This window comes from Myodes glareolus, chromosome 7 (genome assembly GCF_982192425.1).
Source record: "Myodes glareolus chromosome 7, mMyoGla1.1, whole genome shotgun sequence".
Classification (NCBI taxonomy): domain Eukaryota; kingdom Metazoa; phylum Chordata; class Mammalia; order Rodentia; family Cricetidae; genus Myodes; species Myodes glareolus.
This window is the reverse complement of record NC_142032.1, coordinates 78,846,593-78,870,306: the sequence shown is the minus strand read 5'-3', so window position 1 is coordinate 78,870,306 and position 23,714 is coordinate 78,846,593. Positions and strand designations below refer to the sequence as shown.

Here is a 23,714-nt window from a genome sequence, read left to right as displayed (position 1 = left end):
ACAGCCATATGGCGATTCACAGATTAATGGAGATGGGTTAGTTTAAAATGTAAGAGTTAGCCAGAAATATGCTTAAGCTATTGGCCGAACAGTATTGCAAATAGTATAGTTTCTGAGTGATTATTTTGAGTCAGGGCAGTCAGGAAATGAACAAGGAGCCTCTTGCTAGAACCCAAGTTGTGGGCTCAGAAATGTTAGGTGTTAGTGCAAGAGTTCGTAAGTGTCTTCCTTCTCAGGGCCCTGAGGTCATGACTGGAATCACCCGGGAGATGGCTCCTCCTTTGGATTCAGGATCTGGGTGCCTGAGATCTGCTGCCTGAGAGAGGTGTGTGGCTGCAGCTGAACATAGTCAGGTTGTTAGGGAGTGATGGGTACACTTGCCTCTTTCTTCCCTGTTCATGGGTCTTGTCCTCAGATGCAGCCCATTATAAATCAGAAACACAACGGGGACTGTGAGTGAGCAAGTGGGCTGCCTTGGCATCTTCTCTTGTTATTCCCTAGCTACCCTAGTGAAACAGCACTTCCGTGGCATTGGCATTACAGTGGGTAGCCTAAGTAGTCATGAGATGGCTTCAACACAGGGGATGCTCTCAGGTCTTCACAAACACTGATGTTTCCAATGAGGATGGGAGAGTCCTGAGATTTCCGCATCCACCGGGATCATGTAGGCCCTGGCCACTCTGCAAGACAGCTGTAGCTCAAGGGAGTGGATTGAGTTGAGTCAGCCCCGTAGTGAGTTTGTGGAAGAAGTGGCCTGAGACTCCAGTGAGGAACCTGTTGGAGCCACAGCACAGCAGCCATGCTCCAAATGAGGCAGGCTGGCATCAACTCCTTTAACAGATGTGGAGCAGGGACTCAGGAAGGTCAAGGAATTCATTGAAGGATCCCTGCCTCACCCCCACGCTATCAGAGTTCAGAGCCAGCACTTCTCTCTCTCTCTCTCTCTCTCTCTCTCTCTCTCTCTCTCACACACACACACACACACACACACACACACACACCCATACTGCCTTTCGTTTGACAAAAGGTTTCTCAGCTTGGTGACAGGGTGAGAAAAGTGAAGAAGAGTCAGCAGGATCCTGGACACCAGAAGTTGTCAGCGTACAATGTATGTGGCCGAGGTTGAACGAGGCTGTGTGGGCTGGGAAGTAGCCTCACCTCTCTATGGTGCGACCTCTGTCAGGAGAGCGAGGGCAACAGTGGTCTCCAGCATGAGAGAGTCAAAGAAATCCATTCCTAAATGTCAGTAGCAATGACGCATGCTGACACCTATGCTGACGGTTCCATGCCCACTCTTGTAGTCTACAGTACATCCAGGAGGTCGCTGGCTGCCGCACTGTCCCTGTGGAAGTGGGCTCAAGGTACACGGATGAGGACTGGTCCCAGACCCTCATGACCGTCAACGAGTTCATCCACAAATACATCCTGAGTGAGGTATATGGGAGTTACTGTTTAACAAGTGGACGGTGCAGCTGAACTTAAAGGCAAATTTTATGTCATGTATATCTCACCATGATTTTTAAAACAGCTTCTAATGAAAGCAGCAGCCCGTGGCTGTGTGCCTGCCACACCTGCATTGTTCGCTTAAAGGAGAAGCTGCAGAGGCTGGTAGCTCATTCAGACAGGGCAGAGCTGCATCCCTGGCTCTAAATCTCCTGCCCTTCATCTCTGTCCTGCCTGGGAGATCATTGATCACATCAGGCCCTGGGTTGGGGAAGAGGGCTCCACAGGACAGTGGTGGTGGGACCAAGACAGGGGCTCAGCAACCAACTAAGCAATAAGGCCATCAAGAGGTACCCAACACAAACTAACCGATAGTCATCTCTATTTTCCTCCTATGGCTCAGGCAAAGGATGTTGGGTACCTTGCTCAGCACCAGCTATTCGACCAGGTAAGTCTGAGATCATGTTCCTGTCCTATAGCCCTCACCTGCTCCTCTCCTCCCAGGGAGCTGCTGTCTGGAGCGAGGGCTCTCTCTCATTACCATAGGCAGCAGCCAGGCAAGTTGAACCCCCAGGCTTGAGAAATTGAGTGTACTAAGTCTGGAGACCCAGTTTGGATCTCCCAGATGACCTATCAAAGACTGAAGGAGGAGTTTGGCTAAGCTGGAATAGGACCGGGTAGGAGAATATTCCCATTGAGAATCACCCTAGCACCAAAGTACAGAGATGTTATTTACAAGAGCCAGAGAGCCAGGTGGTAGAGGTCCTGAAGGCCACCCCAGGACTCTGGATTTAAAATGGACATGGTGGAGTCCTGGGCACTATAAGAAACAATGCATGTGACTGCACAGAGCGGTGCTGCAGCTTCCTTTCCCAGAGCATGCCCTGAAGAGCAGGTCACGAGGCCTGCCCCTCCTGAAGTAGCCCACCCAGCACTGGTAGCCCAGGAGCCTCTAGAAAACTGGATCAGCTGGCCCCAGGCTGGCCACAGCCGGTGTGCGTCCCCAACCACATGATGTGAGCTGGAGCTGAGGAGAGAGAGCAGACAGCTGCTAACACGGCTTCCTGGTTGGGGGTAAAGTGGAAAAATCAGGATACATACTTGTCTGAGTGCTGTGTAACCAATACAAGCAGAATAAATTATAAACAATAGGAATTTATCTAGTTCTAGAGTCTGGGACGTTCAGAGGGCCACATCTGATGAGGGTTATCTAGTATATCAGTGGCTACCAAAGGACAGACATGTGACAAGAGAATAGACAGGGTGGGACCTACTTGGTTTTATAGCAAGTCTGTTCCTGTGACACACAGTAATACAGCTGTCTGTCCCAGAGACAGAGCCCTCTAGCCAAGTCTAACTTCAACAGCACGCAGAAACCAGAAGCCAGCAGGGTTTCCCTCTCTTGCCTGCAGCTCCCATCTGCATATAAGGCCATCACTGTGGGAAAACAGATTCCGTGTGCCCCAGCAGCCAGATTGCCCTTGCATTTTCAGAGCTGCCTGTAGCTGGGTGTGGGGCACACATCTGGAATCTCAGCACTTGAAAGACATCAGAGGACCTTAAGTTCAAGGCTAACCTGAGCAGTACCGGGAATCCTCCCAGGCTATCTGGTTAAGATACTGAAACAATGGCAGGGAGCTCATCCTGGGGAAATTAGACTTCAGCTTCTTTCCTGCCCTGGCCCTTCCTGCTTCTCTGGGGCTTTGACTGAGGCACACAGTGGGAAGTCCATGTCAGTGGGGGAACATGCCATAGGCCGGGCCAGCACATTGAGCCACACTGGAAGTGACAATGGCATTATTCCCTGGCAGAAGCCATCCCCGAAACTTTGTATATCACCTCTCAGTCATAACCCTTTAGGTGGTTTCTTTGCCCAGCCCTATCCTGCCAGGAAACAAGTGCCATGGTTGCACAAGCCTGGGCTGTGAAAAGCCACGCCACTGTTAGAGATGCCCAGTCCCAGGGAGATCAGAATGAAAACTGTTCAAAGAGGGTGTAGGAGGCTGGGGAGGGGAAAGTAGGGGCAGAAGCAAAGGGCATCATGGAGGTATGCGGTACTCACTGCTCCTTCTGAGAGGAGCTGAGACCACAGCATGTCCCCTTCCAGCTGGTCAACCCACAGTGCTCTGGAAGTTTGTTCTGGTTACCAGGTCATTGTCCGGATCAAAGTCCAGCAGCCTGTGCTATCCCCATTACACCAGGTCGTCTTCAGCCTTGGCTATGTTGTTAGTGGATGTTGACTGCTGAGCAATTCTGCTCACTTATTAAAGACCCAAACCCTTCCTGACCACTGACTCGCTTCTGAGTGCCTGCCTTGTTCCCCTGGGGACTGGAAAGTGTTTGTACTTGGTCCTCAAGCTCTCTTTTCTGAACACTGTCCCCGAATGAATTTAGTAAGCAGCCTACTTTGCTGGTCTTTGTAGGAACTTATTTAAAATATACCAATTGTGGTTCTGATTTCTTCACAGGTAGTAACTTTTGAAGGGCATCCCCTCCAGATATCTGATAAATATCCAGTGCATTTGACTCTTGGTTGTTGTTTTTTGTTTTTGAAACAAGGTCTCACTATGTTACCCAGGCTGACCTCCAACTTGTCATACTCCTGCCTCAGCCTTCCAAATGCTGGAATTACAAGTTCAAAACCTGTGGTTGTTTTAGATTGTTGTTTTTAACTTAACACTTTCCTGGTGTGGTGACTCATGCCTTTAACTCCAGCAGAGGGGGGTGGAGTTCTGTGAGTTTGAGATCATTCTAGTTCCAGGCCAGCCAGAGCTACAAAGCAAGCTCATCTCAAAAACAAAATAAAACAAAACAAAAAGTCATTACTCTTTAATAAATAACAGAATGATTTTTTGGGGGGTAATAAAGCAACAATACCAGGTTTCTAAAGAAAATCTATGTATATAGAAACAAATATGAAGATTATAATTCTTATCTATTGTTTATATCGTAAGAGTTTTTTCATTAGAATATGAACTTAAACTGGGTAGGATGGCGCATACCTGCGATACCTGTACTTGGGAGGCTGGGGGAAGAAGAAGAGAAGCAGAGAGACTGTCTCAGAAACAACAACAGAGTGAATCAAGGAATGTATTTGGCTCTGTCAAGCAGTCAGACATCAGCTGGGTCCTGGCTGGCATACCTATTCCTGACTTCTGCTTCCTCCCACTACCCTCAGATCCCAGAGTTGAAACAGGACATCAGCATCCCCGATTACTGTTGCCTGGGCAACGGAGAAGAGGAAGAGATCACTATCAATGCCTGGTTTGGTCCCCAAGGAACCATCTCCCCATTGCATCATGACCCCCAGCAGAACTTCCTAGTCCAGGTAGGAGTTGATGCCAGACAGGGGCTGAGTAAGAAGCTTGTTGTGGTAAATACCCACAATCCCAGCACTTGGGAGGTTCAAGGTCATCCTCAGCCACCTAGCCAGCTCAAGACCAGTCTGAGCTACAGGAGACCTGGTCTCAAAAGGGGATGGGGAGGAAAGGGAAGTGAAAGGGATTTAGACAGAGAAACAACAACAGCAAAATAGTCCTGAGGCCCTGGGGTAGGGCTTCTCCCAAATCAAGGCTCCACCCAAGTGGGATTTCTCTAGGACCAGGCAGGAAAGCTCTGGAAGGTGGGCCTGGCACATTCTAGCAGCCCTATGCCATCTCTGTTACCTGCCAGCCACCCTCACCCCCTCTGCTAGCTTGCACCTGTGGATTATGGGTGACAGGACAGGTCTCTTAGCCACTGTGATGTTCCAGAGACTCAAAGGCTGGTCAAGAGGGAAAGAGCACACACCCACTGCTCTAAGAACTTAGCACAGGCTGAGTTGCTAAGAAGACTAAGTTATGAAAGCATTCTTGCAGAGCATTGAGCCTGTATGGCAGCTCGGTAGCAGCTAAGAACCAGGGCCCATGAGCCCACTGCCTGGATGGCCACCAGCTGTCACCTTAGTAAACCTGGACAACACTTTGTCTCTTTGCCTCAGTTTCCTCCCAGCTGAAGAGGAAACTCCTCTAAGATTTAGCCAGGTCCACACTCAGTGCTTGGCTAAGCTTAGCTACATGCAGAACACTGATCTATAAGGTACTGATGGGAGCACTCTCAGAATGCCAGCATGTGGTGGGACGAGGCGGTGAGACATAAGCCACCAGAAAGGCCTGGAAGGATGGGTGTCCATGGGCCTGTAGTGAGCAGGACAGCTTTGCTGTCCTGAAGCTGACGGACCTCTTCTCTCCCAGGTATTAGGAAGGAAGTACATCCGGCTGTATTCCCCACAAGAGTCTGAAGCAGTGTACCCTCATGAGACACACCTTCTTCATAACACCAGCCAGGTGGGCACACGGGGAATCGGTGGCATGGGGCCTGCTGTGCCTAGAGACCAGCAGGTGATTTTCTTTTCTTTCTTCAGGTTGATGTGGAGAACCCCAACCTAGACAAGTTCCCCAAGTTTGCTGAGGCCCCATTCCTGTCCTGTATCCTCTCCCCAGGAGAGACCCTTTTTATACCTGCTAAATATTGGCATTATGTGCGTTCCCTGGACCTGAGTTTCTCAGTCAGCTTCTGGTGGTCATAGCCAGGGTCAGAGCGCAAAGGACCCACTGGGGAAATCCCTCACCCAATGCTGCCAGAGTCCACAAGTCCCACCCCCAGGTACTCTCTGTAGGACCTGTGTGCGGAGCTGCTGTGCGTACACAGGCCACACCCATTATGGATGCTTCTTTTCTTTGTAACTTACGTTTTTCAATAACGTAAATAAAAATATTTTCTAAATTAAAAAAAAATTTCTTCAACTAAATTTCCTGTGACAGGGCAGGCAAGCACAGAGGCATTGGGAAAGGAAGGGTGGGGAAGATGGGCCCTCGAAGGGAGACACCCTTGCCCATGGACTCTCTTAATGAGTGGTGCTGAAGGGAGCCAAATGTGTCACACAGAGGCTGGTTCAGAAAAGCAGAGACCAAGGGGCCTGCACAGTAGGTGGGGACTCTGGAGCCTTGGAAGGCTGGCAGAACAGGCTATAACTAAAAGTGTGTAGAGTGTGCAGGCTTAGCTCTGGATGGGCGGGCCTGGCTTGTTGGTGATGAAACCCATCCTTAACTAGCTTACATAAGACCTGTGCGTTCCTACAGCAGTCCAGGCCACGGTTCCCGACCTTCCCTCTTCCACCTCTCTCGTCTCCAGATGGTTTCACTGTTTTCCCTTTTCTGGAAGGGGGAAGAGGGCAGCTCTGACTTCATCTCCTTCTCCACATCTTGACCCCCAGTATCAACTGCTGGACCCTTCACCTCAGACCAAGGATCAGCAGTAAGGATGCTGGTGGCTAGGCCTGTGGCCTCAGGGATGGCTGATGATTGACAGGCCTAGTTTCCAGCTCCACCCCACCCCAATGACAAGAAGGTGACCAGGCCAAGGCATCTAATCTGGGAGTCTAGACCATCAGAGTATGCCCTTTTAGACAGCTAGCTTTGGCAGGGAGGGATGTACAGCAGGCTGAGGCAGCAGGGGCCTTAAAGGTTGGCATCCTTTTGGCTATTAGCAGTTGCGTACGTCATCTCACTTGGACAATTACTCCAGCAGTGGTGCTGCTCAGAACACTAGGCATAGAGTAGGAAAGCCAGCATTCCAGATGATGTACCCTAATGATGAGCCACTCATCCCCAGGAGGGTGGGGGATTCAAGCACTGGCACACTTCACTAGATGTGGGTCAGCTGTGTGACTGCAACTTCCTGCAGTGGCCCGGCCTGTACCCCTATGACAACCAGCAAGCTCAATACTATCCTGGGCCACTGTTGAGCAACACCAGATGAGGGACAGGGAGGATGGAATGGCTCTGCCTATGGGCAGGTCCCAAGGCTGCTGCTGGAACCTGCCTAGATGGCTGCCTTCTGCTCACTGGCAAGTATGAACTTTCAAGCTGTCTTGGAAACACAGCACTAGCAGCCCTGTCCTGGTTGGGGTTTTGTTTGTTTGGCTGGCTGTTTGGGTTTTTTTTTTTTGTTATCAACTTGACACAAGCTAGTCATCTAGGAAGAGGAATTTCAAGACAAATCTGTAGGGCATGTTCTTTTTGTTTTGTTGGTTTTTGCTTTGTTTTTTTGAGACAGGGTTTCTCTGTGGCTTTGGTGCTTGTCCTGGAACTCGCTCTGTTCCACCTGCCTCTGCAGGCTGAGTAAGGCACAGGGAGAGAACAAGCCAGTAAGCAGTACCCATCTATGGCCTCTGCTTCAGTTCCTGCCTCCAGTTCTCTCCTGCCCTTCATGATGGACTGGAAAGCTGTAAGGAGAAATAGTCTCTCCTCCCCAGGCTCCTTCTGTCCATGGTATTTATCAGAGCAACAGAAGTGAACTAGGACAGGCCCCAGGAGGGACGGCCAGGCCTGGGAAAGGGAAAGCAAGGGACAGCACAACTGGAGCAGTATCCGGGATGAGCGCAGGGTGAAGCCAACTGATCTTCGATGTCACAGTGTAGACCGAGACCTGGAAGTGGGAAGGCTGGGAGCTGGGAGCAGCAGGAGGTGATTCCCACCCGTGGCACGAGTGGGACCAGAGGGTAGTGGCAGAGAGGGCAGAACAGATTGTAAAGGACATCACAGGGTCTGGGATAGTGAGGGTTTGGGGTGGAGAGTATCAGTCCCTTTGAGATGCCTATATGACTGGCTGGTCCCATGGGAAAACGCTGGAGACAGGAGACAGGTGGCAGGAGGGCTGCTATCTCCAGAGCTCCTTGGTCACCCTCAGGGATGGCCTGAACTGTAACTGCAACACAGGACTGGGAGGTAGTTGGACATCCCAATGTAGGGACTGGAGAGCCACCATGTCCAGTGTAGTCCTAAGGACAGAGCTACAGGGATTGCCCCTGAGCTACACCTTGAAGGCTCTGAGGGTGCAGGACATCCTGGAACTGGGGACTCAAACTCCCCACCCAGAGACCCCAATTCTAAGCCCTGGCCTTTCTAGATGGGCTCTGCTTTCCTGCCAGAGTTCGGCAGAGGCAGAAAGTGGGGTGACCTGTGACATCACAGGAACCACTAACCTAGCCCCTCCAAAAGGAACCTGTGGCCACATCAGTCCTAATTTGGGCCAGTAGGGGTTCTGACATGTTGGGGCAAAATAGAAGCAGGCAGGGAACCACATATGGCAAGAGCTGATCAAGGAAGGGCACTGGGTACTATGGTGGTGAGTCCAGGGACCAAAGGGGAGGAGTTGAGAAAGGAAGGAAGGCAGAGGTAAGCAGGTGAGAACCACCACTGTGAGTCCTAATTCAATTCAATCATCCTAATTCAAATCAGGTCTCAGCAGGGTGTGGCATGTGACTGTCCAAGGAGAATGGAACTAGGACCAGAGCAGCTGCTAAGCTGGTGATGGAGTAGATTCTGGTTTGGACAGCAATTGTGGGTCAAACGGTAAGGGCTTTGAGGACAACCTCATATAGATTGCCAGGGACAAAGAGACTGGACTCTCAGGCTACTTGCTGAAATAACCAGTGGACAAAAGGCCCTATGGGAACAGCACAAGATGAGTCCAGCCCAGCCTACAGGGGCTACTACACTTGGGGCCAGAGTAAGGTCCTATTGTAGCTATGGACACTAAGGCCAGGGTCATGGACCAGAACCACCCAGAGCCAGACACAGAGACACCTGCCCAGGACTGGCCATGGCTCTGACCCAGTGCTGCCGTTCAGTTCACTTGCCTCAGTATGGGGAACCCAGCCCTACACAAGCTCAAGATTGCAGAGTACAGCAACCATTAGGAAACATTTACTAAAAATATGTTAAGAACAAATATCAACAAGGGAGGCAATTCATGTGCCAGGCCCCTGGTCTGAATGGGTCGTGAGGATCAGTCCAACAGCCAGAGCCATGCAGGACACAGCTAGTGCTGACGGGTCCGCAAGGACTTTCTGCTCGACCTGGAGATGCCAGCCTCCCTCTCCTTCTCAGGGTCGAAGACTTCTGTGTATAGAACAGCAGGGAGACACAGTAAGCAGCATGATCAATGGACTGATCACACAGAACACAGCTGATGGCTACAGCTACTTCCCATGCAGAGGACCTGTCCTGTCTGTAATTCATTGCTAACCCTTCTCCCCCTCAGCACATGAGCCAGGCAGCAAAGTTCACTGAGGGAGCTGGGAAATGGCTTTCCCTCTTCCTGGACAGGCTATGCGGCAAGCCTTTTTTGGGACTCTCACGAGCTTTGAGTTTTCCCGTGGATCTGGATCCCTTTAGAACAAGGCAGGCATGCAGCTTTCTCCTGTGCTTCAGCAGGTCACCAACACTGCCCTTCATGCTCGGAGTCCTCCTCAGTCCTCCCTCCATGGGTGCTCATGGTGCCCAGAACTGAGGTCCCACAGACAGCCCATTCACAAGGTCGCCCCCTCCCATGGGCACTCTGGGGTCATGTACCTGGTATGTGATGGGGCCAGTAGTCATTGCAGTGGGGGCAGCGTGGTTCAGAGGTGGACTGGAAGTACTTGGCCACACAAGGCAAATGCATCCTAATACCACAAGTCTCGCAGCTCTGACCCTGAAACAAGAAAGGCCGATGACCATGAAGCAAGGACATCCCTCAACTTCACAAACCTTCAGAAAGCTGCAAGAAAATGGCGAGCAGGCTGGAGAGTTTAAACTTCTAGAACCCAACTTAATGTTGGTAATAACCCCAAGCCCTACTGTAGGGCCTGCACTACAGAATTTTGAACAAGTGGACTTAGGTGGGAGACACTGAGAACCTCACTCCCCACCAGGCCTCTGTAGCTCCAGAGTCAGGCTCGCTGTTCAGAGATCCCCAGGTGGAAGGTACAGGCAGAGCTGTGCAGTAGGCTGAATGACAACATGTATCACACACTTAAGATCAACATAAGCATGGGGTAAGCCACAGGCTCCACCTCCCAGAGTCTGACCGTGGAAAGACCACAGACACCTGTGGATACACACTCAGAAGCTCAGCGTGGAACCTGCTTGCCCACGATAAAATGAAGCAAATATGGGCAACCAGCCTGGCTGAATGGTGGGAAAGCCTGCAGTGAGAAGCAGAATGGTGGGTGGGTACAGAGAGAGCCACCAAGACTTAAGGAACCCTCTCTACCAAAGTTATCAGCAACATCCAGCAGCACCTTGGGCTGGAGTGGAATGGCTAGGGAGAGAACCAGGGATGCATCAGCAAGGGAGTAGATCATGGCCTGTCCAGAAGGCGCCGACTGCTGGGGGACACAACAGTGGAGGCCCAGTGGGCTGAGCATCAGGACCCTACTCCCAGTGTCATCAGTACCTGGATGAGGAGGCCGTGGCAGATGTTGCATATCTTCACGGCATCCGGGTAGGTCTCTCGGATGAACTGCTCCATCTCCAAGATGGCCCGGCCATGCAAGGTGAACTCCCCCTCTTTCTGCGGGGACAAAACACACTCACACACTGGCTCAGTGCTGACTCCCCTGATCCCACAGTCCAGAGTGCAGGAGGACATGGTCTAATCACTGCAGGATGTCACCAATCCCGATCCCAGCCAACCAATGTCAGCAGTGTCTGTCCCCTTACCCAAACCTCAAGAGATGGTAATCAAGGTAGAGATGGAAAAGACAGCGGAGGTGAGGATCCTGGCAGCCACAGACCTCAGACCTTCCTGTCACCTTTATAGACTGATGACATCATGATCAGACAGTGGAGGTGAGGATCCTGTCACCCTCAGATCTCAGACCACACCTGCACTTTTACAGATGTGATGACCCCATCGTCACAGCTGACCCACAAATGAGTCACAGTCAGTGGCTTCAGCAAAGGAAGACAGAGACAAGTAAGAGAGGCAGTGTCCCAAAGGGTGGCCCAAGACAGCCCCAGTCAGGTACCCACTTCTCCTTCCCTTCCCACCACTGCTCCCACGTCACTATCATTTTCATGTCCTGGCATTTTACAAATGAAGCTGGAAGGAGCCCCCATATCAGTGTGGCAGAGCCTCCAAAGGAAGTCAGACCTCCTGGTCTCCATATCTGGTTACAGTTCATACCCAAGGAAGGCCAGGCAGCATGAACACATAGTTACATAACTGGAGCAAACACCACCGCCTATCAGGCAGAGGCAAGGCTGCTGGAGGGGCTTCATCACAGCCAACAATGAGCAATGTGGACTCAGTCACATTCACTACTATCCCTGCCTCTTTGATGGGATGCTGGAAGGGTCAGTGTAGTGTTTTGGTGGTGCTGGGCATGTGAGGTGGGCAAAGGGAAGCTGACAGCTCAGGCCACATAAGATGGCACTGCAGCAAGGGAGGCTGAGCATACCGCCCCAACAGTCCTCCTGCTGTCGTTGTCTTTCATAGGCAAGGGCTGACTTGAGTCTGGGACAGCTACACACCTCGATTCCCTCCCAACCCACCACACGGTCGGGGAGAGTGCTTGTGGAAGCTGGGCTCCTTTCTAAAGCAGAAGCTCAGAGATCCATTTATTATGATCTATTTGGCTTGGTGACCAAAGGAGCAAGTAGAGGTGGGCTAGAAGCAAGAAGGGGCAGTGGAAAGGGAGTTCAAAATTAGGAAGGCCTTTGTACACAGATCACTAGTGTCCTGAACAGTGGAGATTGAGCCTCCTCAGTGTGGTGGGAGCATGGCTGACTCTCAGGCTATTCTCAGTCCTGTGGCTATTATCTCCCAAAGATCCCAGATCCACAGTGGCGGCCCACTACTTGGCTAGCTCGCTGACCCACCTTACCCTGCTCTTGAGGCTGGACCCCACTAGAGGGAGCCAACCTGGCATGTGGGAAGATGTGGCTAGTCAGGTGCCACCTTCCAGTCCAGAACCTCCCAGTGGACCACACAGCTGATTGCACCTCAGAGCCAAGCTAGGGTCCCCAGGGAGGAAAAGTGCCCGTGAGCGATACATGTGGGAAGCCTTCTTAGCGGATGCAGGCTGCATTTGTAAGGCCAAAGATGAGTCTAAATAAAGTCCCTCTGATCAAGGAACCGGCTGCCCAGGAAGGCTCGTCAGGGACCAGCCAGCAACTCAGTCATCAGTCCTTCAGTGAATCCCCCACAGAACTCACAGCTGCCCTGCCCAGGTTGTCCAATCAGAAAACACAGCCAGAGACAGTGGAGGAGCCAGGAGGTACTCTCCCAACCGCAACCCCGACTGCCTGAGCCTACGCCTTCCTTCACCAGATACATAGTGAACAAGAACTCAGAGGTGCCCAGTGGCAGAGCTGAGGAGACTGAGGGGCTGAAGGGTGCCAAGGCAGGGGCAGCTGGCACACTGGTGTCTGCAGCACTCCCTCCACAGTAGCTCACAGAATTCTTCAAAACTCTCATCAAGCCCAAGTCACAGCTCAGCTTTCCCTGCAGAAGACAGAGCCAGCATCTCCAATCTGAAAGGAAGGCACCAGAAGGACGGGGCCTGGATGCCATGGATACCATGGTAGGCCTCAAAATGCTGGAGGTGGGAACTTTCCTTTCCGCAGGAAAGAGCTGGGCAAAGAGAACTGTCCACAGCGACAAACTTCCCTACCATCTCTCTGGAGCTTCATCTCTGCTCGCCTCGTCAGCCGCTCAGCAAGCATTTACTGAACACTGCAGGAAAGAGGCACATTCTGCAACAGGGCAATGAAGTCAGAACCCCTGCTCTCAAAAAGTTTGCCTCAAAGAGAGCACACCAAGAACATTCGGCCAGCCCAGAGAGGACAAGAGACTGAAACTGACTTCCTAAGGAAGAAGTGGGGGACAAGGGAGCACTGCCAGCAGATGTAAGCCAGGGCTCTTATGCAGGACAGAGTTGTGATCAGCAGGGCCAACCTGAGCCCAGGCCTGGGCTTATGTGAACAGCGGTGCCTTTTATGGAGGAAAACCCGAGGCATTTGCTTCACTCCAGTCATAAGGCCTCATCGCACAGCCGGCTTCTCTCGAAGACCCACCTCTTTGCACCTGTGGGTCAGTGTCCCAAGTAGAAGGGTGAAGAGCACTGGACCCCAGCAATGCCCCGCTGACAGTGCCGTCACAACGAGCACTCTAAAGGCCTCCTGCAGCAGGTGGCTTCACAAGGCACTCCACACTCACACTTGCCCCGTCCATGCCAGGGTTTGTTTCTCCCCAGGTACAGGAATGAAAGGGCAGTCCTCTGAAGCAGCCATTGGAGCCAGGCAGGGGTCAGGGCCAGGATCCTTCCAGCCTCCTGCCCTTTATCTCAGTTACTTTTTCATTGCTGTGACTGAGGGAACTTATAGAAGAAAGCCTTTGATTGGGAGCTACAGTTCTGAGGGTTAGAGACCATGACCATCATGGCAGACAGGTAGAGCACTGGCAGCTTACATCTTGATCCATAAGCAGGAGGCAGAGAGCACACTGGGGATGATGGGACTCTTTTGAAACCTCAAAGTGCCCCCACCCAGTGACACACCTCTTCCAACAAGACCACACCTCTTCATCTTTTCCAAACAGTTCCACTAGCTGGAGACCAAGCATTCAAACATATGAGCCGGCGGGGGCCTTTCTCACTCAAACCACCACACAATGCCTCTGTCTGCATCAGGGCTCGGAGGACCCCTTCAGCAACTCCAGCCTCTTCCATTTGTGGTTGCAGCACAAGACAGACCATGTCAGTGTCAGGGAACACAGGCACTCCTCATAGGTCACGGCCGACCTTCAGCAGAGAAGGGACCATCACAGATGGGTCTCGTTCAACTGACATCAGTTGGATATAAATATGAACGCAGAAGAAAAGCTGTTGGGCACCCTCAGTGACCCAGGTGGAAGGCCATCAGGGTACCTCAATCAGCCACTTGCTCTGCACGAACTTCTGCAACACCTGCTCCGCCTCTTTCTTCCTCATCTTTTTGCCTTTGAGTTGATCAACCAGGTTCAAAATGTTTGTAGAAGAAGCAAAGCCAGTCTCTGAGTCAACGATCAGTTCCAGCTGCAAGACAAAGAGGTGTCTCATTCATCTACATCTATGGGATAGCAAACACAGTACCTAAGCCACCAGCCAGTCCTGGCGGGGATGAATTAAAACAGCCCAACACATGCACACCACTGACAGTCCTTCAGGAAGATAATTTATAATATACATCAGTAGACATGTCCAGTCCAACTGATGACATGCCAGAATAGGGCTGTTGCCCTGCTCCCATCTCCCTGAAGGAGAAAAATGACTGGGCACCATAAGGCAGCACCTCTCCTCACTCAGAGGCGGAGGAGTAGAGCCAGTGTGGGTTAGAAGGGGCTACAAGGACTTGGGCAGGCTGGGCATGTTCCCTAAGACTTCTATCTGTGGCAGGACAGGTATCCTGTGTCCTATGTATGCACAGGTGTGCCCCAGCCTTATTCCCCACACCTTTGATGACAGCCCAGGATCATTATGAAACCATAAAACTAGAAAGTTTACCTGTCCTGAAGGGCTCAGCCAAGGTGGAGCCAAAGAAGGGCACTCCTTTCTTACCTTCTCAGTAACTGCTATATACTTCCAGGACAGAACCACTGTCTTAGCCATGTCTAACAGATGGGCTGAGCAAACTGCTCCAAAGCTTGGAAGAACAGGACCCTAGCACGTCAACATTCAGTGAGCACCTCATTAAAGTGTAGGTTTGGGCTCAGCATTCCATGCATTTCAACAAGCATGATTTATTTGGCAGGGGATTTAAGGTCTGTTACTCCCTGTGAGATCTAGGAAGCTGTGAAGCATGACAGTGGCCTCCGCAACTGCAGCTCCTCTTCTCCCATTAGAAGCACAGCCAAGGTAGCAGTGAGAACTGCTGTACTCACAGCCTTCCTAAACAGGTCCAGCTCATTCTCTGCAAAATCCGTGGCCATTTTGGAAACTGAAGTTGTAGCAAGATTCACCTAAAAATAAACCACACAGGAATAAACCACACAGGCTGTGTCTCCATCACAGAGTTGACCTCCACTGCCTCTTTCTCCTCCCTCTCTCAGAAGAGTGTGTCAGGAATGCTACCTGTAGAGCCCTCTGCTCCAGTTTCCCAAAGTGCCACTAGAGGGCACTTCCTCACACATACCAGAGCATAGATGGGTCTCCCGTCGTCTTCCGTGACTCCTTTCTTTATTTCAATATACAAGGACTCCAAGACACTGTTGATATTGTTGATGAAGTCCTCCAGCTTATCTACGGTAGCATTTCCTGGAAATATGGGGGGAGGGAGAGTGGATTCATCAGAAAGCACACAGCCTGTTTCAATTGCTCTGGCACCTGACCTCACTGGCAGCCCAGCCAGAAATGTTTGAGCTCTCTTGGGCTAATGCCAATGCTGTGTGGTTTCTTTCTTCCCGGAGTGCTCAAGAGATAAGCTGAGACAGAGAGGGTGTAATAAGGCAGAAAGGCTCCAGAGATTACTATCTCAGACCACTGAGACTGTGGCCTTCCTTCCTCTGTCCCCAGCCAGTGGCCCTCATTCAAGGAAGCCATCCAAGGCCATACCTGCAGGCCCTGGGCCAGCCCAGGCCTAAGTACAGAGCCACAGAAGGGTAAGAGAGGCTCACAGACAGACCCATGGCATAAGAAGTCCTATTCTGAGGCATATTCCTTGCAGTCATTGCCCAAACCTCCTCCCACTGACCCTGCTAGGGCCCTCCGAGCACAGGCAGGGCTGGAGTGAGCTGTGGGAGCCTGGTTCTAGCAGAAGTTCATGCTATGCCACCAGCAGGAGGCCACAGCCAGAGACCTTCTCAAGAGCTCTGAGTCTGAGGAGGGGCGCAAATCCAGAACCACTATTGTGACAAACTCAGGTGAACAGACACCAATTATCTGGTGAGGAAGGACAGGAGAGGCTGCAAAGGGAGGGACACATCTTACACAGAGAAGGGAGATGGCCAGCTCTGTATGCTGGCATTACACTTCCACGATGTGATACTTTCAAACTAAGTATTACTGTTTTCATTTATTACAATTTCAAGCTGGGTAGTGGTAGCACATGCCTTTAATCCCAGCACTCAGGAGGCAGAGGCAGACGGATCTCCGTGAGTTGGAGGCCAGCCCATTCTACAAGTGAATTCCAGTACAGTTATAACTGTTACATAGTGAAATCTTGTCTTGAAAAACAACAAAGTCTGCTTGGTGTGATGGTGCACACCTTAATTCCCAGCACTCAGGAGGCAGACGTAGGCAGATCTCTGAAGCCACCCTGGTCTACATAGTTCCAGGCCAACCAGGGCTGCACTGAGAAATCCTGTCTCTAAAAGAGCAAAACAAAACAAAATTTAAAATAAAAAAAAACAGAAAACATGCCACCATATATGTTTAAAACCATAACAGAAACAACAGAATCGCACACAAGGGAAGGGCTCAGTTGCTCTCCTACTCTGTGTAGATGACTAAGGCTAGCACTAGGAAGGAAACTCAGAAAGGAGTCATCACAGGGACATAAGCTGTGGCCATTTGGCTTCCTACAGAAAGTAGGTATTTCCAATCTTGTGTAATGAAAATGAAGATAGTTTAAAAACCAAAAGGTCATATTGGTAGCAGAGGACATGCCACATTAAGGAACTAGGCTCACTGAGGTCACCAAAGGGACAGGTTGTGCGGCAACAGTAACATACATGTGTTTGCGTTGGTTTTCTTTTTCTTCCTTTTGAATAAATACAAGTTAAATGAAAAATCAATAGTACCTAATAGGTGGAAAACAGTGATGCAGATGGAAGCCAAGACTTAGAACTGACAGTCTCACCTCCCACTGCTGTCTCCCACCATGAGAGCCTCCCTGGGCATGAGATGGCTCTCCACATAGCCCAGGCCCATTGCAGGTTGAGGGCCCTTTCTGACCTCCACGCACCATCTCTGGAAGACTGTGGAAGACACTGACTCTGGCAAGGGAGTCGGGTGCTTGAGAGCCACTGTATTAGAAACAGCACACCTTCCAGGGAAGAATCACTTCACATGCTTAGACATGAAGGACAAGTGTGTCTGGCCTGGCTGAAGGAAGAGCTGGCCTTGAGCAGAAGGTTTCACTAACTTATATACACCATGGATTTATGCATTTCACATACTCTGTCATCCTTAAGTCTCCTTCAGGCTCCAGCCCCAAGTCACACTTCAGACAATTTAAACAGAGACAGGCGATCGCAAGTCTGTCTACTTGGAAAGATGGGAGAAAAAAAAATACTACCAGAAATAGCTCTTAAGCACACCAGTGTTATTCTTTTCCAATAGTTGTTGCTCAGATCTATCTTGCCCACCTGGCAGAATAGTGAGTACTTTTCCTGCTAAAAGCACAGGGACTTAATGGTGACCAGAACTATTAATGATTGTGACCCTGTGCCCTTGAGTTGCTATTAGAAGTACATCTTTGGGGATAGGCCTAATGCCTGGTTCTATATCAGTGCTGTGTCCTTTGTTATGAGAATGGAGCGTAAAGGCTGGTTAATCCTGGTGAACAAACATTCATACTCTAGCATCCTAAATTTTCCTCATCTCCAGCAAGCCTGGTTGGCAGACCGCTTACCTCTGGGGTATTTTGGAGGCCGAGCTCCTTTAGCTAAGTTCCACTTGTGTGACTTAAGGTCTCCTCAGCAAATCGACTAGTGAGTCTCTTATAACATCAGTCCTATTACTTTGAGTTTCTTCTACATCACCATCTCTCGCTGGGTAAATAACAATAACCCTTGTAAACAGGATCAGCCCTGTTCACCCAATGTGACATAAGGGACAAGTCTCACCTCCCTCTGAAAGGGACAATTCACATTTTCCACCAAAGAAATACCTCAAGGTGTCATTCAGAAAAATGTAGTCTGTGGGCAGATCAAAGGCACTCTAGCAAACTGTACTTTCCAAGTACCCTGGGGGTGAGATGAGATCCAACCCTCTTTTCACACAATCCTCCAAAGGGGCCACGGCCCTGTGGCTGCCTCCACTGATGACCTTGTCTTCAACAGGTCCCCACACCCTTACTGACTCCAAACTGGCTTTGCTATTTGGTGGCAACAGGGCCAGTAGCAGAGATCTGTTTCTCTGAGCTCATCTTCCCTTTCATCTCTGAAGGCCAATACATCTTTTTACCTCCGACCCTCTGTCAACTACTCCAGCTGGCCTACACAGCTCTCAGCAGGGTAGGTGTGGCCTACACACCCTCTCTTCTCCATAACCTCCCGGCCAGGCTCAACCTCGATGAGAGTAGCCAGAGTTCCCAGCTCTGCCCTCCATCGTTCTCAAGCAGTACTTCAGCATGGTCTCTGCTTAACACATCTGGCCACCGAGGAGTCACCTGCACCTGATAATGTCTGCCTAACTCAGCCAATCAAGACCACAGCTTCCTCTCTTCTTCAATCTCTCTTTCTCTATCCCATGGCTTGGGTGGGAGTAATTCTAGGGACTTCTATTCAGAAAAGCAGATACAGGAAGTCCCTGAGAAGCCAAGAGCTTAAGTCAGCCAGAAGGGGACCCGAAAACCAATGGATGTGCAGGGACAAAGGCCAGCTGGTGCTGCTGCCGGCCTAGCAGCCACTAGGACAGGGAAGCCCACTCTGACGTGTGTTTTGTGCCTGGTCCCAAGCCTGGCCCAGGATGCCAAGCAGCCCCGTGTCCTCCCAGAAACCTCCCAGCACATTCCATTCTAATCTAGCCAGTACTGGGGTCTCTCTCGTGCTACCAAAACTGAGGATACTGTCACTCGGTGCCAGGACTACACAGGATGGTGCTTCCCACCCTTGCAGTCTTTGAACACTGAATGATCACTGGTCTACCCCTATTGCTCCAAGAAGTCTTAGGAAGCTACAGTCTGCAAGCCTGCAAAGTCACAGGAGATAGCATGTGGCCCCATGTGACTCTAAGGCAACTATTTCCAGTCATGAGATCCTAGTGTGAAGGATTTAAAGTGTTGATTATCATTACTCACACCAAACCTCTCTTCAGCATCTTGAACCTCCTGGAAAAAAAATGGTACATACTTCAAACACCAAGGGCCACGCAAGCTAATCAGAGAGGCTGCTTCCCGATGGCAACAGTGTGGAGCGCCGAGCTACAAGGAGAGCAGGCTCTGGGCCTAACCAGGAGCTCTCTCCTTACCTGTCATGCAGACACCTGCTTTTCTTCTAGGTTGTGATTATGTAGCTGTGATGTACCTTACATCCTGCTGGGCATCGGGCACTGGTGGGGTGCACTTGGCATTACAACCACCCTGCCAGGTGCAATATTAATGTCCTCTTTATACACTGGCTGCCTCGAGAGTAAACAACGTGTTCAGAGTTTCCCTAACTTGGACATGGAACTGGCCCGCCAGACTCCAGATCCTCAGCCCCGGGCACTAAGCCATACACCCTCAGTATAGAAAATCTGAGGCCTTCCCATGCCAGCCCCCAGCCCCATCATATCACTTCAGTCACAAAACAGGGCTCTGCCAGAAGAAGGGAGTGGAGCACAAAAACTAGAGTACCCCAGATGAAGTCACCAGAGGGCTCCTAAGTCAGAGAGGATGAGCTGGAAAGTAAGTGGCTGTCACCAGCATGTCAAGTCCAGCCCCCTTCCTTTGGTATAATCCTTGTCTGATCCCACACTAGGATGGGTTGCAGAAAGGCAAAGATCCAAGCGGGGTTGGCTCTGCTGCTTCTCTATTAGGGCATGCCTGACAGAGAAGCAATTAGAACCCAGGGCCCAGCTTTATGGGGTGCTGTCGCCCTAAACAAAGCAGTTCTCTCTGACTCGAGAGTTTAGTCCACTGAGATCACTTTTCCCCGGCTTAGATTGATTTTTCCCTTTTTTATAATTGAGTTTAGTCTGCCTTTCCTGATGTACTTCCTGCTAAATCAGAGCCTCCTCCCAAGGCTATGGGATTACAGTTCACTGCACACCGTACCCTAACAGCAGGCGGCCAGGAAGTCTGCTGCCCTAACCACTGGCCAACAAGTATTTTTGTTTTAAATGAGGCACCAAAGATAGAAAATGCTATTTTTGGGTAGAGAAAATAAGAGTAAAAATCAGCCCCTGGGGACCAAACCATTGTGAGCCAACTTGTCCTGTAACAGCAGGAAGGCCCTGCTGAGTTTACCAGCGAGCCAGGCCCTGCCACAGATCCGAGTGCTGGGCAAAGCTGTCTGAGAGTTCAGACTCTTCAGCTGGAGCAGTGGTTCTCAACCTTCCTGATGCAGAGACCCTCTAATATAGTACCTCAACCATAAAATTATTCCGCTGCTACTTCATAACTAATTTTGCTACTGTTATGAATCATAATGTAAATATCGGATAAGAAGGATATCTGATATATGATCCTGTAAAAAGATCATTCAACCCTCAAAGGGGTCTCGACCCACAGGTTGAGAACCACTGAACAAAGGAAAAGCTGGCAAGAAGGACACAAAGGGTGCATAGGGGCTCTGAGTTTTCCCCATGCAGCATGTATCACGCATCAGTCCCAGGGAAAGGAGAACCATCAGAGTGCGGTGGAGCGCCAGGCTGGGAGGGCGGGGTGAGAGGTGGAGCACCTTTCATGAAGCATAGAATACATCTGACAGTTCTCAGCACCAGCACATCAGCTCACCCCAGCACTGGTCTTTCTTCTGAGCCAACCCTCAGGAACCACTACCCAGGACAACATGCCGTCATGTGTCAGAGAGAATCAATATCATACGGAAGTCATCCTTTTGGTTCAGCATGGATGGAAGCCTCCTGCATTGGCCTCCATCTTTTGTACAACAACATTTAAAAGAAAAATCCCTGGGCTCACAACTGCCTAACTTGACTCCTCCATTATCAGGAGTCAGGTCAAGAAAGAGAAATGTAGCCTGCATGGCACCTGGCAGATTGACTCCAGGCTGGGATAAGGAGATGGACTTCCCTGCCTTACTCAGGTTCTACTCTTATGATAAAATACCATGACCAAATCAACCTGGGGAGGAAAGGGTTTATTTCAGCTTATAGTTCCACACCACAGTCTTATTGCTGAGGGGAGGCAGGGCAGGAGCTCAAGGCAGGACCCTGGAAACAGAACCGAAGCAGAGGATGTGAAGGAGTGCTGTTGACTGACTTAGTCCTTAGGACTTACTCAGCCTGCTTTCCTATGGCGCCGAGGACCGCCAGTCCAAGGGTGCCCCCCCCCCCAGGCTGATCTGGGCCTGCCCACATCAATCAGAGAAAAAGCACCACAGACTTGTCCATAGGTCAGTCTGGTCTGGACATTTTCTCAATTGATGTCCCCTTTTCCCAAGTGACTCCAGCTTGTGTCAAATTGACATAAACTAACCAGCACAATAACAAATGGATGTGGGTATTTTTGTTTGGTTTCCAGACAGGGTCTCTTTGGCTGACCTCAATAGACTTATGGTCATCCTGCATAGTATCTGCATGGGTCAGCCAGTTTAGGTTTCAGACACTTTGTTCAGAGGCCCATTTCCAAACATGTTTACCATAGGAAGACATTCTAGTGAGCAAGTCTGTGCAGCTGCACCAAAATAAGACAGGCGGTGTACTCACTACAGAGCACCTAACTGTCTAGCCTCTGGCCTGAATGCCCATGAGCACTGCCACCCGTGTACACAGTATACCCATGCAAGCACGTTCCTCTGGCCAGAGCTCTGCTGTGCAGCACTGCTCCACGCTGCCACTTTTCCAGCATGGGTGAGTTCTGAACGTCAACACAAATCGCCACAAACTATGCAAACTACTCTCAGCAGAATTTTACTGGTGACCTTGTTAGTATAGATTCCACTGCAACTACTCTTGCAACCTACCTCTAGACAAACAGCAGCTGTGACAGCTCTGTGCTTCCCAGTGCCCTGGAGGAGTATCTGATGGGGGCACTTCAGGGGACAGGAGAGGCCAAGCTGAAACCAGAGCACCCCACTTTACTGTATCCCTGATGGGTAAGCTTCTTCTCAGGTTTCCACCTAAACGGCAGGCTATGACAATTGCGCACTCAGCCAGGTTTTTATTAAACAACCAAACAAACACACACGTGGTGTTTTCTTTTTTGCATGTTAACTGACTTAGACCCCTCAGGGCACTGCACACCATAGGGCTCTACCAGTTCTCAAACTCCACTGTGGGCCAGAAGCCTCCTGTGAGGAGATTTAAGATCCACCTTGGTCCCTGGCCATCTGATGAAGTTGCTGTTTTTGACTGAGGCAGGATGGAGACATCTCCAAAAACTGGACAGACAGGCAGTGGTCAACCATACTCAAAGTTTAACCATGAGCCAGTAGCCCAGGCAGCCACAGGCCTAGCTCAGGCAGCTTCTCAAGCTCCAACTAGACTTGTGAAGTCAGACCGCAGCCCTAACAACCAGCACAGGAAGCAAAGCCCCTACTCAGAGCTAACAGGGTCGTCGTGGCCAGGACATATTAATTGAAAAGCTTCCCTGCGTCAACTCAGGCCAAGTGTGCATCCCCTGGATCTGCTGACTTCCAGCTTCCCCAGGCCAGCAGCCTGCACCAACCTACCCAAGGCCTCCACACTCCTCCTCCCAGGGAGGAGCAGTCCCTGTATAGAACAGGCTCAAAGCCAGCTGCTCCAGCTGTTGTCCTTCAATACTTTATCCTGCAGGTCTGAGGTGGAGCACAATCCCGGGGGCTAGATGTGGGTGCAGGCCTTCACTGTCACCATGACTCTGGGATCCCACTCTGCACAGGCCACTTGTTAACCTTCATTTGATACCCTGCACCTTGTACTCAGGCAGTGACTGCCCTGTTCCATGTGTTGTCTGAGTGGAGCCAAATGCCATGTCCCACCTTCAGGCCGATCTCTTTCCTTCCACAGTCCCTCTCCTGATGAACTCCAGTGGCTCACCCACTGAAGTCCACCCTATCTAGCACTCCTTCCAGGGGAAGCACACCCAGACTCAGGTGCGCCTATTAACTGTTCATCACACCCACGGAAGATAAATGCACAATGAATTCATTAAAAATACAAGATCATTTTATTTGGAGCCAGCTTCTAATTACTACTAAGTCCTCTCTGGGAAGAGGTGTTTACAGTATGACAGAATGGAACATAGCTAAAAGGTCAGCATGGATGTGACTCACCAGAACAAGGAAAGCGGTGCAGGTGTGTCAGCAGCTTGCTACAGTCACAGCAGGGTGAGGCAGGGAAAGGTTTGCAAACGCTGGGAAGACTCCCATGTTCGTTGGATACCAAACTCACTGAGCTGTTTATACAGCAGATGGCAGGCACTTGTATGTTAGGCTTACTGCGAAGTTTTCAAATCTCCATTTTTTAGAGGTATTTATTTAGTTAGTTAGTTAGTTAGTGTCTGTGGTTGTTTTGCTTGCCTGGATGCTTATGCACTCCATATACTAGAGGTCAGAAAAGGATATTGGTTCCCCTGGAACTGGAGTTCCAGATGTTTGTAAGCCACAGGGTGGGTACAGGG

At 50.5% G+C, this 23,714-nt stretch overlaps 2 protein-coding genes across 11 annotated transcripts in view; one reads left to right on the top strand and one right to left on the bottom strand.

Moving 5' to 3' along the window:
* Positions 1 to 14,265, top strand: part of Kdm8 (lysine demethylase 8 (putative)) — a 32,157-nt gene extending 17,892 nt beyond the window's left edge. For all 9 annotated transcript variants that reach the window (XM_087908475.1, XM_087908474.1, XM_087908473.1 and 6 more), the window contains 5 exons: positions 1,302 to 1,434; positions 1,847 to 1,891; positions 4,622 to 4,771; positions 5,676 to 5,768; positions 5,846 to 14,265. In XM_087908475.1, coding sequence (XP_087764601.1) covers positions 1,302 to 1,434; positions 1,847 to 1,891; positions 4,622 to 4,771; positions 5,676 to 5,768; positions 5,846 to 6,010 — 586 coding nt within the window. In that variant the 3' untranslated portion in view covers positions 6,011 to 14,265. The remainder of the gene's footprint in view (positions 1 to 1,301; positions 1,435 to 1,846; positions 1,892 to 4,621; positions 4,772 to 5,675; positions 5,769 to 5,845) is intronic.
* Positions 9,170 to 23,714, bottom strand: part of Nsmce1 (NSE1 component of SMC5/6 complex) — a 30,041-nt gene continuing 15,496 nt past the window's right edge. For both annotated transcript variants that reach the window (XM_048460563.2, XM_048460564.3), the window contains exons 3-8: positions 15,423 to 15,544; positions 15,172 to 15,249; positions 14,180 to 14,326; positions 10,705 to 10,821; positions 9,840 to 9,960; positions 9,170 to 9,386 (exon numbers count right to left, since the gene is read on the bottom strand). In XM_048460563.2, coding sequence (XP_048316520.1) covers positions 9,307 to 9,386; positions 9,840 to 9,960; positions 10,705 to 10,821; positions 14,180 to 14,326; positions 15,172 to 15,249; positions 15,423 to 15,544 — 665 coding nt within the window. In that variant the 3' untranslated portion in view covers positions 9,170 to 9,306. The remainder of the gene's footprint in view (positions 9,387 to 9,839; positions 9,961 to 10,704; positions 10,822 to 14,179; positions 14,327 to 15,171; positions 15,250 to 15,422; positions 15,545 to 23,714) is intronic.